The sequence below is a fragment of the Pithys albifrons genome, chromosome Z (assembly GCF_047495875.1).
Source record: "Pithys albifrons albifrons isolate INPA30051 chromosome Z, PitAlb_v1, whole genome shotgun sequence".
NCBI lineage: Eukaryota > Metazoa > Chordata > Aves > Passeriformes > Thamnophilidae > Pithys > Pithys albifrons.
The window spans coordinates 33961305-33979735 of record NC_092497.1 but is presented as its reverse complement, the minus strand read 5'-3'; the positions used below and the strand labels follow the sequence as shown (position 1 = coordinate 33979735).

At 39.4% G+C, this 18431-nt stretch overlaps 1 protein-coding gene across 2 annotated transcripts in view; it reads right to left on the bottom strand.

Moving 5' to 3' along the window:
- The window catches only part of CEMIP2 (cell migration inducing hyaluronidase 2), a 66000-nt gene that overhangs the window by 17357 nt on the left and 30212 nt on the right, over positions 1 to 18431 (bottom strand). For both annotated transcript variants that reach the window (XM_071581678.1, XM_071581677.1), the window contains exons 8-16: positions 16137 to 16346; positions 15554 to 15759; positions 14924 to 14993; positions 11146 to 11274; positions 9402 to 9490; positions 7399 to 7530; positions 6873 to 6908; positions 6029 to 6184; positions 47 to 224 (exon numbers count right to left, since the gene is read on the bottom strand). In XM_071581678.1, the coding sequence (XP_071437779.1) occupies positions 47 to 224; positions 6029 to 6184; positions 6873 to 6908; positions 7399 to 7530; positions 9402 to 9490; positions 11146 to 11274; positions 14924 to 14993; positions 15554 to 15759; positions 16137 to 16346 (1206 nt within the window). The remainder of the gene's footprint in view (positions 1 to 46; positions 225 to 6028; positions 6185 to 6872; positions 6909 to 7398; positions 7531 to 9401; positions 9491 to 11145; positions 11275 to 14923; positions 14994 to 15553; positions 15760 to 16136; positions 16347 to 18431) is intronic.

Here is an 18431-nt window from a genome sequence, read left to right as displayed (position 1 = left end):
AAGAAAACCATTTACAAGACCATAGAAAAACTTGTAATAAACTTACATTTGGACCAAACTTCACAAGAGAAATATTATTTTTTGGTGTCATCTGCCATGGATTTTTCATCAAGAATCCAACTGCACTGGTAAATCTGTCTGGAGTTCGCACAAAGTTTTTGAACGTGCACTTGGTAAGGTGAATAGGTCCATCATAAATTTGAAAGCCTCTAATTGGAAATGTCCTGTTGATGCAAGCAAATATTTATACCATCCTGTAACAAAACCCACGATATGTCTGAATCTGTGTCATAAATACATTTCCTTTCAGAGGATTCAAGAAAGCAACATTAAAAGAACGACTCACAAGATCGGTATCAGTAAAGGAAATACAGTTTTTGCACTTCTCTAATGAGTCAAAAATCCCCCACTCTTAAATTTTCCTGTTAGAAGACCTATTTGCAAATATGCCCCTTTTCCAATATGAGAAATACAGCAGGAAAATAATGCCACATGCTTGTTGATTAATAATGGCAAGTGCAAGAAGTGACTGTAGACTGGAGGAAAGCAAATGTCACTTCTAACTTGAAAAAGTAATATGCAGAAAGTGGCAGGCTGGTAGGCCTCAGTATGATCCCCAGGAAGGTAATGGAGCAGCTAATCCTGGAAACCATTTCCAGATGTCACAAGTAATCAGAATGGATTCACCAAGAAGTCATGCTTGACCATCTTGATAAATTTCTGTGATGAAATGACTGGCCTGGTAGCTGAGGGCAGAGCAGTGTATAAGGTCTACCAATACTGCAGTAAGATTTTTGACACTGTATCTCATAAGATCCTCATGAAGTACAGGGTGTCTGAGAGGAGACAGACTGAAAACCAGCTGAATGGTTGGGTCTAGAAAGTGATGGCAGAAAGTCTACTTGGAGGCCAGTAACTGGTGGTGTTACCTCAGAGGTTAATAGTGAATCCAGTCTTGTTCAGCATCTTCATTAGTGATCAGGATGATTAGGCCAAGTATACTCTCAGCAAGCTGACACCCACAGTGCTTGTTCGCAATGCAAGACAGCTATAGAGATACTGAGGAGTCCAACAAAGGACCACAAAGATGCTAAGTTTGTGCAGTATCTCCTATAAGAGGAAACACTGGGACACCTCACACTGTTCAGCCCGGAGCAGAGAAGGCTAAGGCAGGAATCAAAATGTATAATATCATCTCAAGGGAAGGTGGAAAGAAGATGGAGCCAGGATCCTCCCAGTGAAAGGATCAAAGGCAACAGGCACAAAATGAGAAACAGGAGTTTCCTCCTAAATATCAGGTGAAACTTTTTCACCATGAGTGTGACTGAGCACAGGCACAAGTTGGCCAGGGAAGCTGTAGAGAATCTATCCTTAGAGATACACTAAAGCCACTGAACATGGTCCTGGAACACCAACTCTAGATGACACTTCTGGAGCAGGGGAGTTGGACAAGGTGGCTTCCAAAGGTCCCTTCCAACCTCAGTTGTTTTGTGATTCCAGTGAACTAGACTGAATGCCTTATAAATCATTGCCACATTAACTTCTTTCCTTTAAATTGCTAAGCATGAAAAACCCTGGGTGGCCCAGACTTACATCACCCCTTATCCTGGTTTTGGCCACAGCTGTGAGAGGAGGGCTTGGAGCCTTGTAGGTGTGGCCAAGACACTGTGCTATTTGCTACCATCTTTTGTCATGGCTGAGGAGCAGGGGAAAGGCATTCTCCCTTGCTTCCCTTTCTCTGGCGGAGGGAGCAGTGAACAGAGCAGAGGTAATGCTGGTCCTGACCAGAGGATTTGTTCACCATTGCTTTTCATTGTCTTGGGCTTGAGGGAGAAAGGTGGGCATGGACAGTCTTTTGGCCATTTTGTTCTTTGTGATGGGAGCCACGTGGCACCAGCTCAGTCAGTGAGCATTTTTTTGTACATAAATCACATTCTTTTGCTACACTTTTGTTATAAATATTGCTGTTGTTACTGTTTGTTTTCTTCTCTCATTGCTGTTTCCAGTAAATTATTCTTATATCAGCTCAGGATCTTTACCTTTTGTTTCTCTCACCTGAGGGGAGTGGCTGTGTGGGGCTGAATTTTCAGCCACATCAGTTTTAACTGGCACCCATTGTGGGGCATGAAGCATTGAGATAACAACAAACTCACCCAGCACAGGTTGGAAACAAACTTGATCTAAGCTTTCATGTATTAGACATGGACCACTGATCACAATGTTGCCTGGTCTGTTCATGTGGGTTAGTACCAAACACTGTCTCTGTTCCCAGATGTGCTCCTTGTGATGATATTTTTCAGAATAGGGAGAGGGATCAGGATTGCTCTGTTGCTGTACTGGGGATTATGAGTACAGGATATGATAACATCAAGGGCAACGAGGGTCATTTGGGATGCGTATTCAGTGTTGCTCTCCTGCTCTGGCTTTGTATGCTGCCTCTGGGAATTCATTAATAATTGTACCCATCTTCTGGGGGAACATGGAAGATTTTCCCAACCTTTCAATCCCTTTTTCTCCTTCAGGCCTGTTACAACAGCTTTTGAGAATTCTGAATTCCCTTTGCATGTTCTTGTTGCTAAGTCTGCCAGGCCTCCTTACACCATGTTTAGAGTCAAGAAAAACATTTCTAGGAAGGTTGATCAGAAATCTGCCCAAGAGTTGATAGTCATGAGTGGCATGGAATGTGGGAGAAAACTGGCCAGCTTTTGAAGGACTATTCTGCTCCAATAGTTTGGAAGTTCACCCCTGAACAACTACAGGACCTTGTTAAAGTGAACAGAATATTTGCAAGGACAATGCTGTGGCAACTCCAGAGAGGAGCAACTTATTGTAGTGTGCTGGACCCTAGTCACTCTTTACTGGACACAGTTCAATACTAGACAGCACCCTCAGGGGCAGGTGGAAGAAAACAGACTAACAGGCACCATGGCCACTCAAGCTGGAGCTGAACCAGGGGAACAACCCATGCTGGGGGCAGTCATCCCAATATAGAAAAGAAATTGAAGACTAAATCAATTTGCTTGGTGACAGATCAAGAGGAAGTAGGGCACTCACAAGAGAAGGAAGAGGTAAAGCCAGAGATAATCACCTGACCCCTGTTCCCAGAGGTACTGCAAGATATGTGAAAAGATTTCAGCTGTCGGTGGGGTGGGACACGGGTGATCTGGTGCTGAGATATCATGGTCCATATGAAATGATGATAGCGAACCCAAGCAGCTGGGGTTCCTGTCCCAGGATATGGCCATTGACAAGGGGATGGGGAAGAGGACAGAAACTCTGAGCCTCTGGAGGCAACTCGTATCAAGCATGAGGGAAAGGTATTCTTTCAAGGATGATATAGTAGTGCAACCAAGCAGAAGAAATGCCATGGAGAAAGCTATCAAGTACCTGAGAGAATTAGCTGTGCTGGAGCTAATCTATAGGGATTCAAATAACAAGCAGTCCCCTGTAGATCCAGATGACATCCAGTGTACACAATCCACGTGGCAGAAGTTTGTATGGACTGCCATCATCATCATTTATCAACTTCTTGGCACTGATGTCAATGAAGGAAGAACAGTGTTTCAGGTGACTACCCAACTCCAGCACTAAGATGATCATCTTTTTCCCTCCCTGCCTTCCAGCCAATTTCAGCTGTGGGAAGACTGCCCACAACTGTGGAACAGACTCAAAAGACTTCAGCAAGTTAGAAAGGAAATGTCCCAGTGTGGACCAGAGTCTCTGCTACTGGGAGCAAGAACCTCACTGTTCGAGAGAGAGGGCACAAACCACAAGGTAACCTGTGCTTTTACCTGCATGATCACAGAGAGGACACAAGGAAGTGGGATGGAAAACCCACCTCTGGCCTAGCAGCAAGGGTACTTCAGTTGAGAGAAAGAACAGTCACTGCAGGAAATTCTTCAAAGGTAAGTGCTGTTTCAGTTTCCAGTAGGTAGGTCCTCAGATAGAACGGGAGGGATGATGTTACTTCTGATCCTTTTGAAGAGGCTTTCAGTTCATATTTACAAGAAGTGAGCAATGGCATGATGACCAGCGCTAGAGGGGCGCTTCCTCCAGACAGGTGAGGGAAAGGGACAATCAGATCTACTGGATCTGATGGCCTGGTGCGTCAGACCCACAAGAGTGTCAACAGTACACCCTGATGCCATCAGGATATGTAGGGGCAGAAACCACCTCGATTTCTCGAGTGACAGGGATCCCAACAGCTGACTATGCTGGAAGCTGAAGTGAGTCTGACTGGGAACGAATGGCAAAAATATCCTACTGTGATCAGCCCAGAGGCCCTGTCATCCTTCACTTAGATTACCTCAGGAGAGGGTATTTCAAGGATCCAAAAGGCATTGGTGGATAGCTGCTGTGGAGACAGAGAAAACTAGAAAGTTGAACACCTTGCCTAGTCTCTCAGAGGACCTTTCTGCTGTGAGACTGCTGGGGGTGGAAGAACAACAGGTATTGATTGCTACCACAACAGTGCACCATCGATAACACTGTACCAACAGGGACTTTGTGACCCCCATCCATGAGATGATTTGTGAACTGGAGAGCCAGGGAGCGGTCAGCAAGACTTGCTCATCCTTTAATAGTCACATATGGCCAGTGCCTAAGTCCAGTGGAGACTGACAGTAGACTATTGTGACCTGAACAAAGTCACAGCACCACTGAGTGCCACACTGAAAGCAATGGGTGGGGGAACCTGCCCATCAAAATCTTCCCATACCATGGAAGAGGGTAAAATCCCCATGGTGCATATAGAGGAGTGTGTTAGGGAAAACAGTGTGGATTAGTCCTGTCTCAAGCAAAGCCAAACTCATCTATGGGATTATTTTTGTTCAAGGACCGGGGTGCACTTGGTGGGCAGTGCAGAGGGATGTGGAAACACAATGTGTACCTCAAGGAGATTAGGTTTTTGGACGAAAACATTCTGCAAAACATCTTGGAAGGACAGCTACAGATAACAGAAATGACACCTGTGCTTGTGTATATTTTTAGGTAGATAGATAGACAGATAGACAGATGGACAGCATGTGAAGGAGTAGGGTTGGGGCATGAGTAGATGGTATAGAATAAGGGGTGGATAATGTCCTGGGTTTGGCCAAGGACATGAGGGAGCAGAGCCTGGAGCCTTGTGGGTGTAACCAAGATATTGTGCTATTTGACACCATCTTACATCATGTCTGGGGGGCAGGGGAAAGGGCTCTCACTTCCTAGAAAGGGGGCTGCTCCTTTTTCCATGGGAGCAACTGGCAAACAGAGTTGTTGGGTAACATTGGTCTTGACCAGAGGGTTTGTTCACCACTGTTTTTCATTGTCTTGGGCTTGTAGGGAAAATGTGGGCATAGACGTTCTGTCAACCATTTTATTTTTTGTCTTGGTCAGCATTTTTTTATATGTAAGTCATTCTCATTCTGTATATTTTGTTATTAATATTGTTGCTATGACTGTTCATTTTATTATCTTATTGCTGTTTCCAGTAAATTGTTCTTATCTTAATTCAGGATGTCTGCCTTTTGTCTCTCGCACCTGAGGGGGTGAGAGGAGGGGAGAGGCGACGTGGGGCTTAATTTCCAGCTGGGCTTAAACCACAAGTCTTCTCTCCTAGTCTATGGCAAGGATAGGACTTGACCCTACGTCAAACAAGTCACAAAGCAAGTCAGTGAAAAAAGAAAAGGATCACGGTCACAGATTGTGATTTGCTATAGACAGATTGCAGTCTCTGGAGCCAAACTGACCCTTGAAATTCTTTTAACGGAAAGCTTTTTCCTTCTCTCTTCCAGAACTGAATGTTTTTCAAGATGAAGGTTTCATTTAAGTAGGGTAACTAAAATTGCTACAGCAAAGTGACTTGTGGTAGCATCAGAAGAAACTGCCTCAGCAAAAAAGTAAGAATAACACAGCTGCACACAAAGCAGTATAAAGAGCATCACCTTCAGTGGCGTCAGTCTCTCACAGCTCCAGCAAGAAGTATGTTTACATCTGATACAGAGAATGTATCTTGCATTTCTACTTCCTTCATTCATGACATACTCACCGATTTCTAGGCAGAGTGCGTGTCTTGTTGTCTATTCCTCCAGTTCCTGCATATTTATTTTGGCCACCTTGAAACCCATAATTCTTGCTCTCACCTATAAACAGTGATTCTGATACCTCCTGGCTGGCACCTTCATCATTTGGGAAGCTCCCATCACTATCAAAGCAACATCACAGTTAAGTCTTTAGCCAAGACTCTCCAGCAGATGCACATACCAAGGCATAGTCCTACTTCTACTTCTGTAACAGTCCTCCTTAAGCAGAGCAGTTTCGATTTCATTTATAATACACAAATTTGGTCATTAACAGTAATTGAGGTTAACTCTCTGAAATGTTCATCAGAGAGTTAAGATTAAAATATCTCACTTCCTTTCTAATGCAGTACTCTTTCTTTTGCAATCCTAGGGCCAGTTTGTCATAACTCAAATGGCAACAATTTTGGTTTACTATGTAAGTTACTTGGGGTTTTTTCATTAGAAGGAGACTCTACCCTCTCTAAATGCTTGTCCGCCTTCTTTTGCATTATTTCCTTTCAACTCTTCAGACGAAAAATAAAATCAAAAAAGGAATCATACAAAACCAAGAATATCTGGATAAATGTATCCCTTCTGGTGAAGAGGCAGCAAACTGTGGTGTAAACCAAGTACAGGATGAATTAAAGTATAAGCTTGGCAGCTGTGTCAGTTTACAGTCTCTATAACTTCATCTGCATCACTGGAAATAGAACCAGGCCCAAAAACAAAACCACAGCCTTATGAAAGTATATCTATTAATTTTAATAGCAGCATGTAGATTTTCGAAACTTCTAGGCAAGAAAACACATAAATGATTAACAAAGTACTCACCTAGCAAAGGTCAAACCTATTCCATTGTCTGCAAACCTAAAAGAAAGTTGAAAGCATCAGGATTTTTTCCTGAGTTATCCTATAATAGGCTACTGTAAGACCATATTCTGCTATGGACTGAACAAAAAAAACCTGAATCTTTCTATTAATGGAATTTATAACCACCACACACTTAACTCTTCCAAAAATGTTGCTGTTAAAAACTAATCAAATAATTTTCTACACATTTTAAGCAGGACATGAGAGCTTCAGGGCATTGATAACTCAATCTAAAGTTACTGTGTCTACCAAATTTTAGACTTCTCTATATTACAGTTTCTTTTTTTGCTGCTTAAGGCAGGTTCTCATCGAATCTCATATAAACTTGTATATTTCAAGCATGGCATGAAAGCTGATCATGATCGTGAGAAATTTGTCCAGTTAACCATCAATCCTCTCTCAGAATCCTTCTGTAATGTACTTACATAAAGAAAGCTTCAGGTAAAACTTTGTAACAGCATGCAGCTGTTTACTTCTGAATACCTACCCAGAATTTTGAATGAGAATATCCCCTCCCCTGACCCAGGCCCCATGATCATTGTTTTTGAAAGAGATTAATCTGTCAATCAGGGCAGCAACTCGGGGCTTTTCAGGGTCTGCATCTTGATGAGGTCGAAACCTGGGAGAGATAAAAATCCAAACATTCAGTACAAGAAAACTCTTTGTTTTACATGTGTCATATATATTGAGTTAAGTAAGCCTGAAAGATAAACACTCATGCTCATCTGATGAGCAAATTTCACTCTGCTTCATGTTTGGAATGAGAGAAGATAAATTCAGGTACATCTCTAACTCTCTGATTACTAGAAAAGTGTCTCAAGGTATAATGAAGCAGGAATATAAAACTTCTCTCTTCCAGTAACTCTCTTGCTCTTCCTCAGTCTCCCTAAGTTTCTTTAGGTACATCTCACTGCCTTTACACCCTTTTACTTTTTGCCTTCCCCACTTTTACTGCAGCATTAATGTAAGAGTCTGATGAAGGGAATTAAAGCTCCTTGGGAGGATTCACAGGGCTGACATTAACTATGCAAAAGCAGGCTAGACATTTGTCTAACTGTTCCCTCAAATCTTTCAAACACTTCTGACACAGAGAAATGCCCCTTCTTTAAGAACATCTGAGGTATTTTTCTGTTCCAAACCGAATAGTCTGCATTGCTACCAAGACAGTCTTGTACTGTAAATTAGGGCTGGAACCTATTTTAAAGATTAGGAAGAAACATCCTGATTAAGAACTGGTGAAGGTTTCACTTGATTATCCCCAAGACCCCAGAGAAAAAGTAATACATTAAAAAAAAATTACAAATACGCATCTTGAGTGGGTAAAGATATCCATGTCCATTTCCTCAATCATCACTTTGTACTCTTTTGTTTGGATTCAGATCTGCTTCCTCCCCATCCAAGGCAGGAAGGGGAGAATAGGTAAATGTTTGGGTTTGACAGTCTCAGTCTCCTCAATTAGCATTTAAACCCCCACAGTTTGGTTCCATGTACAATAACTAGTGGCCTCATGTAGTTACACAGTGCCTCATTACTCCTTTATCTGTTGTGAAACAAAACGTCATCTCATGCACTAAGTTTCTTACATTCTCAACACACTACAGGTTCTCATAGGACATTTTGCCAATCTTGACTACCTGTAATAACTGAGGTAAACCACAAGTGTATATATGGGGTTTCTGTCAAAATATGGAACTAGCAAGTTCATTTCCAGCTATTGAGCGCCAACAAAATCAGAAACTTTCCTCTCTGCATCTGCAGCTTAACTGTCACTTAACTGTCCTTGTCCTAAACACAGGGCTTGAAAATAAAGATAATGTTAAGAATCATATTTTCAGTCCTAATGCTAAGTTGTCACAATAAAATGTTGAGATATAGTTATCCCATATTGTTGTAAAATCACTATCCTAGGCTATGTTATTTGAAGTTCAGGACTAACCAGGAACAGTATAACTTGGAACTTTCCTAGACTCTCCCTTGTTTTTTCTCATTTTATAAACCAAAGAAAATGTACCATCTCTGCACGTAGCCTTCAGTAAAACTGTACACCGAGCTATAACCTGCAAGGTACAGCAGAAAGCATTTAGCACTCGGAAAGGCAAGTGGATTACTGAAGCCTTTTCCTAACAATTAGTTAAAATTGAATCATAAGTCAGAAGATCACATTTGAAAGGAAACCTTCCCCTTTTAGCAGAGATTCCAGAACACATTTTCAGCATCATGGTAGAGCACATTTAAAACAATGTCTTCTAGGAACCTGAAAACTACCCTGACCAAGAGTTCAGAAGAAACAGCCAAATCCTTTGACACACCATCCGAGTTGTTCCCAAAACAGATGAACAAATGAGGGAAAAGAATTATATATGAACTTATTGATTCATTACAATTTATAAATTATGCTATTGTCTTACAAGTGTTTTTCGCCCTGTGAAGGCAAGAGCAATCTCAAAAAATTCACCATTTTTCACTCAATTGAAATAAAATATCCTTTACCTTGCATTATTATCCAAACAAAGATATTCTCTGGGATCATCAGCACTAGCATTAGTTGTTTTAACACCCTTATCAATGAACAAACCAGCCTGAAACAAGCAAGAAAAGAAAATTCATAGTCTCCAACATTAGAGTAAATATTAAATTTATAAAATTTAAATATTGCATTCCATACACAAATTAGAAACTCTTAGATTTTGGGTTTGGCTTCAATTAGCATATTGTCTAAGGGAAAACTAGCTAATTAATATAATAAACAAGTCTGTGCTAATTTGAGCAGAAGAAATAAACTCTTGGGGATTAAAAAAAAAGTAATGGACAATCACAAAAGTTCATCTCAGATTTCTTTCACAACATCTCTCTGAGGTTTTGCATTAATTTCCAGATGGTGTTCTGGAAAGTCTGGAATCCAATCTTGTGGTGAATATTACCCTCAGAAACAGAAAAAAATCCCACTATGAAAAATACTTTGTATTTCACTTTAAAACTAAACACTTCTCACCACTAAAGATTATTTTTATTCTAACAATCATCAGCTTGGAAATCTATAATTCAGTATGATATAATTTACTTGAGAAAACAAAAGCAAGGAGGAAGCATGTACGTTCTTTGACCTGAATTACATACAAATACCTGCAACTATTTTCACCAGTGATCCAAATTATGATTACAAGTGAGTCCTATGCACAAGTAGATACTCAGGCCCGCTAGTGGAGTTATCTTTAAACATGGAATTTAAGCACACAAATTGTGTTTAAAGATGACACTAGCTATACAGCCAAAGGGGTTTTTTTTTCCCAATGCACTTTTTTATTCCATTTGTATGAATTCCAATCTGAACAAAATCCCCTAATGTCCCAAACACATTGTTAACACAACTTCCATAAAATATTGCATAATTTCTTGGTATTCTAAACAATCAATTGTCAAGGAAAATCAGTTTCACTTGGCATAAAAAGGCCAGTAGTGATTCTATAAGGTTTCAATGGCTAAACTATGAAAATGTCTTGTAGCAATTCCATGGACCAAATAATTCCTTATAAGGCAAACTTCAAACACAAATAAGGATTTAGAGTCTAGATGGCTTTGTAAATGTCATATTTATACACCCACACACAGAGAGCAGGTAGATTCAAAATTAAATACTGTAAGGATTTTAACTTCATTTAGCTGACATGTGGAAAAGGTATGAAAGTCACACTAATAAAACAATCATCAATGACTGTATCTAGGCTGAGAACCCTGTAAGAAAAAACTATCACAAATTACTGGGCTCCTGAAGGCAACACTGAAGCTTTATCTCTAGCCAGAGACTGTCACCATGTGTAAACTCTTGAGTTACTGTATGTTAGACACTCAGGAATACAAGCCACAGCTACTCCAGGAAGTTATCAGATGAATTACAGCTGAAAAGACCTTTGATTCTTCAGGGGTCAGCTTTCTTCAGAGTAGAAAACAAAGCTACAAAGAGTAGTATCTGAAACACTACTTCTGAGAAAAAGTATTTTATTAGAAATATTAACTGGTTTTAGTTGTCCTTGTGTTCCAAAGATATGAAACAGAATAAATACTTGAAATGTGACAAGAAAATATACCCATGCTTATTGTACACCATTCTACAGTACAGTTCAAACACAGCACAAATTTATCACCTAACTAGCTCAAAATGTGAACAGACAAATCCTAATACAGAATATTTGCAAATAAAGAACTTCACATTTTTTTAAATGAGATAATACATTACCTTAAAATTAGAATGAACTCTGTTATTATAGAAGATTCCCAAGGGTGTCAGCTCTGATTTGGTTTCAATGGCTAAACTATGAGAATCTCCTGTAGCAACCCTGTGGAACAAATACCATATTCCAGCATCCTGCAAGTAAGCAGAGAATAACATTACTTGTGATTCTGATGCTACTATTGGTGTTGAAGCACCTATTCACAAAATAAATGTATGCTAACATGAACTTGGACATTTTAAGTACAGAAACAAATAAGAGCATAGGACAAAACAACTGTACCAAAGAGAATACATTTTTTTAATAAAATCTCCAAAAAACTGCCCACTGAGAAAGTAGAAATTTGCAAATAAGGTTACATTCCAGTGAACAATATGCACTAAGAAGTGTTTTGCTTCTCACTGAAGCCATGTAACACCATCACATTTAGGATCTTTAATACTTCAAAACAGAAAAATGTACATGTTAACGTAACTTTGCCATTTCAGTTACATGCCATCCCACACACTTGATTTTTGTTTTTTTACTAATAAATCATTCTATTTACAGCAAAATACTCAAAATCATTCCTCCTCTCCTTACTGTTACAGTCTGACAAAGGTTGGCTTATCTCTGCTCACATCATAATTTAAAGGGCACAGCCAAAAAAATCCACAAAAGCTTTCAGAAGAATGGAAAGAAAGCATAAAAAGAAGTCTGACCAGTTCAGAGCACTGTGCCAATAACATGCAGCAATAATTTCAGTATCTGTTCATTTTCTCTACTTCTACACCTCTGCTCTTAAGGAAGCTGGATTTATCTGCTAAATGCAATCCACAAAATTTCCTCCTTCAACTACATCTGTGTTCACAAGAAGTGGCATCAAGACAACATCTGCATGGCAGATACCTACTAACAGAAAAACTTTTCCTGACCACATGCTCTGTGCCCTTATAACATAAGAAAATAATCACAAAAAGTACATTAGAGGGTTAAACAGTAGCTAAGGAAACACTGCATACTGAGTGTGTCATCTCATAAAAAACAGTCATCATCCTTTCCTAGAAACATGGAAAAACCCGATTCACTCTGGCTTAAAAGATTTCATACATTTCATTCCATAAATATACTCATTTTTCATTACCTGGAAATTCTGCTTCACAACAACATTCCTATCCGTCATGATGACACACTTTGACATTTCTAGTGAGTAACCGTTACAAAGCAAATGTGGATGGCCCCTTAATAAAAATACCAAAATCTTACTTCAGATATAATTAAATACAGCTCTGTGCTTGGCAGATTCAAGTAAATTTTTACCCGAAACATATCCTGATGCTTGAAAATTTGTTAAATAAACTTAAAAGCTTCTTAAGCACTTGAAAGCCTTTAGAAATATGAAAAGGGGTTTTTTCCCCCTCCTCTTTCTCATACGCAGCCAAAACAAAATAAACATCTATTGCCAATACATCCTTACAATAGGTTTCATTGTGTAATGAAGGAGCTGGGGCGGGGGGGGGGGGGGGGGAGGGGAGTCATGGAATTATTTGCTTGTGAATTGCTATATTTTATACCAGAAAAAGCTCTACAGTGCAGAGTTTGTATGAACAGAGTTGAAGCACTCTGTTTCTGAAACTTATTAAGCTGCAGTCCCTTTATACTAATGCATTTACATCCATGCAAGGAAGGTATGTCAGATTGGCAAAACTTTGTAACATACACAAATGCTTGCTCTGATCAAGCACATTCTGGTAAGGAAAGGAAGTGACATCCACTGGGATGCTCTACAGAGGCAGAAAAAGACCTTGCAGGACTCACAAATCAGATCAAGGAAACTGTTTTCATTAACTTAGCCTGCAACACTAAAACTAGGTATATTACATAAAGCAGGCAAAATGGAAAGACGTGGCATTGGGAGGAAAAGAAATGGTTTAATTTGGTAGGTATGTCCAAATCAGGGCGGTCCTGTGGTGTAATGGAGAGCACTCTGGACTCTGAATCCCAAGGTTCTGAGTTCGAGTCTCAGTGGGGATCATCCCCTGGCAGTTCAATGCCTCCCTGCCATCTGATCCCATCAGCTCTCGGATGCTCAGCAGGGTCAGCACTGGTTCATACCGGGTGCTGTGACAGTCCCGAGGACTTCACTGTCACTGTCCAAGCTCGCTCGACCGTGGCAGATGGACCTTAGGATTTAAATGGTGGGGCCAGTTCTGGACATGCTGTGCCTCACCTAAAAAATCCACTGGGCAGGCTGGAAGGGCACACCCACGTGGGGAGAGACCCTTCCCAAATCTTCGTTTGTGAAATCTCGCCATACATTTCCAAATCCTTCCCAGTCAAATAGAAAAGTTTGTCAAAAACCAACGAAACAAAAATAAATCCCCCCAAAAACCCAAACCCAACCAATCAAAAAACCCCCACCAAAACTCCCCAGGCCAACAAAAATCAGACCACAAAAAAACAAACCCCAAAATTTTCTGATTATTTTTTTATACCCTAAACATTTAACTCAGTTCAATATTTTGGATCCTATTCGATTTATTAATCACAGGTTATTTTGTTATTTGTGTAAGAATATGCACACATATTCTTTGAGCATTGAAGCTTTTGCAACAATAACCATGTGGCAGTTTAGGCCTGAATTTTAGTAGGCCGCAGTTTAGGAGGCCCTGAAAATGCTACATAGATTAGAGGGGACAAACAGAAGTATTTCTTATCATTTGATGTCAAATCAAGTATCAAAGAAGGTGTAGGAGGTTCCCAGCTCTCTACCCTTCATGGTCAGGTGCTGAGCAGACCTGCTATCACCATTGCTGGAAGTGTTAGGCCTGATCACCACTTCACAGGTGTTTGATTCAGGAAGTAAACGTTTCTTTGTCGTTTGTTTTTCCTCCTCTCTTGTTGGGTGTTTCTCAGCTGGGGTGTCTGAATCTAAGTTATTTTATTGGGTGGGCGACTCAGTTGTTGTTGTTGTTGGGTTTTTTTTCCACAGTTGTATATAGATGCGTTATGTGATAATTTTTTTTATTTTCTCTTTTCTATGCAAAATATAAAAAAGCTTTCTTTCTTCAGCATTGTGGGGGGGCTCTCTCTCTCTCTCAGTGTAGGGCAGTTAGCATTTTGCCAGCTCAACGTCGCACGAACCAACAACCCTTCCTGTTTCCATTCCCACGATCTCTTAGAAAAATCCACTCAAACCCATACATAACTCAGTGTCTCAACAAATGCAGAAGTAGGACAGACTTCAGTCCCCCTCCTCCACAACATGTACAGCATAGTTCAGCTTTACTTCGCAAGCAGCTGTAACACAGTATTTGCACTAATAAAAAGTTCACAACAAGTAAAACCATGTAGCAGTCACTGACTGGAAACAAATGACTAACTAATGACAGGAAAAAGTAGTTTAGCTGTTTCTCACAAAATGAACACCTTTTGTAGTCATTTTTCATTACAATGACTACAGCTATGAAGACAAATCACTAAACTCATGATAACCTACAGAAAATATAAAAGCCTTAAATGAAATGCACTAGTACTGTGAAAATAAAAGAATTTCTACATATACACATTGACATTATTGTCAGGTCTATTAACTACAAAATGGAAGAGATCTCCTCTGTTCTAGCTAGAACAAAGATTTTTGGCATCTCTTAAATGCACGTCTAGACACACCCCGCACTTTCAATGTCAATACATTTTCACTGCCAAGCATAAAAGAACATATTCTGACAGTGTAAATGCTACAGATTTTATGAATGTCAGTGACATGAGTAGCTTGTGATGAATTACATCCACGTGCCTCACCTGTGAGCCTGCTGCTGCATTATTTATAAGATGATTGTTGGGATGAGAAATCCAGAATGTTGAAACTGCCCTGAAATATTTAAGAAACAAGTTACTACAGAAAAGCTCTAGGTGCAATAAAATATCTCCCTTCTATATCAAGCACATCTGAAAAAGTTAAACTCATGAAGTTACTACTTCATCATCATCACATGCAATAAAAATCATAAAACCTCTCACATTTAGAAGTCAAAAATGCCTTTTTTAGTTCAATGCACAGTATTGTATTTAAAGTTGTGCAGATATTCCATGCAATGATAAACTGTTTTAAGAAGCTTTCACAAGTAGCACTTATGTCTCTAGTGGTGACAGCTTGGGAATATGTATAAAGAAGCAAAGATGTTCAAAGGCCACAAGTATCACAACGAACAATAATCTTCCTATAAAACAACTTATTTTTTTTAATAAAACCCCTAAATGTTAGTTTTTATTTTTATTTTTTTCAATACAAGTACTATTGAACTACATTTAAGGTTTCTGCATTCACTAAATTATAGATAAAAATACCCCATCAGTATTTTTTCAACAGATAATCAGCAGTTTAACTGCTGCGGCTGGCTTGGTTTTAGCTTTTCACCATGACATACTCACATGCAGTCTGTGGCCGGAACTGGGACATAGCTTCCGTACACTTTATCCCTAATACCAATACACATGCTGCTGTTTCTGTCTGTAGGTAGAAGAGTGCCTGGTTTTGTGACAAGCCCAAGATTGTGGAACAAAGTATTCCTCTGCTCAATGCCATCCTCTATGAAGAAACAGTGACCTAGTGTGTCATAGCCAATGGTGTCCTTTATCTGCAGAAATACAAGTTTATTGTGTCAGTTGTAATAGCACTTACTGAGATTTACTTGACAAATACCATCTAGTTTTACTATCTTGGCACAGCTGAAGAATGAAGCCTCAGTAGCAGCAGTTCAGATGAGTCAAACACAGTTTTATCTATCTCTCATAAACACACTATTATGACTAGAGAGTTTAGATGCCTCAAAGAATCTGAAAGAAACAGAATGGTGAGAGCTGCTAAAAAAATATTACTGTTTTCAGCTGTTAATTTATTAACTGAAGTAAGAAAAATATTGCTGAGCCTTGCAGAAGGGATAGGATTATTTGGGGTCTAAATGCTCTTTAACATTTATTCCAACACAGTATGTTTTAGTCTCCTTGCACCTACCAGCAAGCCATTAGTTGCATGAACAGTCACACATCTGGAAAAACAGTGATGAATGGAAAGACCTTCCAAGTAAGTTTTAAAACTATAACCTCCTTTTTCATCCACATCCCCACAAAGGTGAAAATGAACAGGGTAACTTCCAATCTGCTGCTGGCCCATTTGCTTCAATTCCACGTAGGATAGATGAACAGATGTAAAATTCTTCAATACCTAAAAGTATAACATGAAGTCTAGAGTGAATAACCAATTATTTGCTTTTTAACCAATGGAAATTTTAAGCTAATACATCATCTAAACCAGATGTACAGAAGTTAGATGCACATAGTTGCCACAGGCCAACATAATAAAAGAGCAATCATTACAGTCTTGCTCTACACAATGCCTTATAAAACAGTATCCTTTATAAGCAAGTTTAAAAGCTAAATCTCCATGGCTAAAACAGAGGAATTTTCACTTTACTGTTTGGTCTTTACCAGGTGGCACATTACATATTCTTTATATGTACTGTCCAAACAAACAGAAGTCACCCACATCAAAAGCTGTCTGTGATGAAGCTGCACCAGCCTAGTCCACCTGGGACAGGCTTAGCTGAATAAAAACCAGCTGTGCAAAATAATACAGATTCAAAAGAAGATGTTGAGATACCTAGTCCAATTGGGAGCTCAGTGCTCGGTCAGCTTAAAGACAGTTGCTTCGAAGAATACCTCCAGCCACAGAGAGGACAATTGGTTCTACCCTTTCATTTTCCCACTATCTAAGCATTATTTGCCTTGCTGAAGCCTAGTCTCATTGTCTCTTGTCCTCTTCAACCCAAAGAACTGCTCTGACCATTCTGAACCCTTACCAGTCCCTGAAGACAGCAACAAGATCCCTTCTTAGCTCATCCTCAATCATCATCAAATGGTGCCACACAAAGGCTCCCCTGGACACACCCCAGTGCATCTACATTATCTGTGCAATGGGAACCCAAAACTGGACACAGCACTCCAAAGGATTTTATTAAGGAAGATAAATTATTCCAATCATTCAACTTCACAGAAAGCTACTGAGTATGAAGTAAAATCATAATGAGGCTGCACCAGTAATGTGAGAAAGAGAAATTATTTTCTTCCACCTATTCTGCTACGAAAACATAAACCAAGTGCAACAGCTACACTGCAAGGAGCTAAGATGGAAAAAAACCCACAGAAACCAAATGAAAACAGGCCTTACTTTTTTTTGTAATTTAATTTCATTAACTTATCCATACTAAGTATTTATCCAAAATAATTATTTTCATATGAACTCCTAAGGTTTGCATGCCAAAAATACAGGCCTTCCTGATCTCTGACTCTTAACATGGAAAAGCACCAAAACTGCAAAAAAATGCCTCTCCTTCACTGCCACTAAGCCTCCTTTATGCTACTGTCCTAGTGACCAGTATGAAATCCAGGATGATCAAAAGCTATTACATTTCTTAGTATCTAGGATCTCTCTGCTTGAGCATGCAGTTTTGCACAAGCTGCAAATGCTTCCAGTGCTAAAGTCTAGGTTTGGCAGCAGACACCTACTACTCTAAACAATCTCCTGGGAACAGTTTAACAGCTTCAATGACTAAAAATGTTTGTTTTCTTTTCTGCCTTCCAGACATCTGAGTGTCTGCTGTATTTACAGTTTTGGGGCAATCAATGTCACACTTTGCAAGAGGTGTAGCTTGTCATTATTATCTTTCATTACATTACCTTAAATACAAGCCTTGAGACTACCTACTTCCTTCTACAAAATAAAAGCTGCCACACAGTAGGGAAAGGGTGTATTTTCTTTCTCACCATTATGTCCAGAACTATAAAATTAAAATCTGCATTCAAATATATTAGAAAGAGATTTAAACTATGATGAGCACATAATAAGCACAAATACATTTGCAATTAAAATGAGGCCTCAAACTTCTCTAGCATCAGTGAAGCACTTTCATCTAAAAATGAAAGTGAACACAATTTTAAATATCAGTTTCTACAATACTACTTTCAGGTGTCTTTATGTAGGTAACACAAGAAATTGGAAGCAGCTCCCTTTACATAACCTTACTACTTTCAAATTTTTAAGAAATTAAATACAAAAACCCATGGTCCAACTCAATTTCTTTTCTCTCCACGCCTCTCTAGGGCGCAGTTTCTGATGAGGCAGATCTTTAGGATTCAATGCTCATCACCTGGGGAGGGAGGAAGGCAGTGAAAAGAGAGAAAAGAGATAAGAGGGAGATCCAATTTTATTCTGTAATATTATGGGATGCTCCTACATGGACATCACTTATAA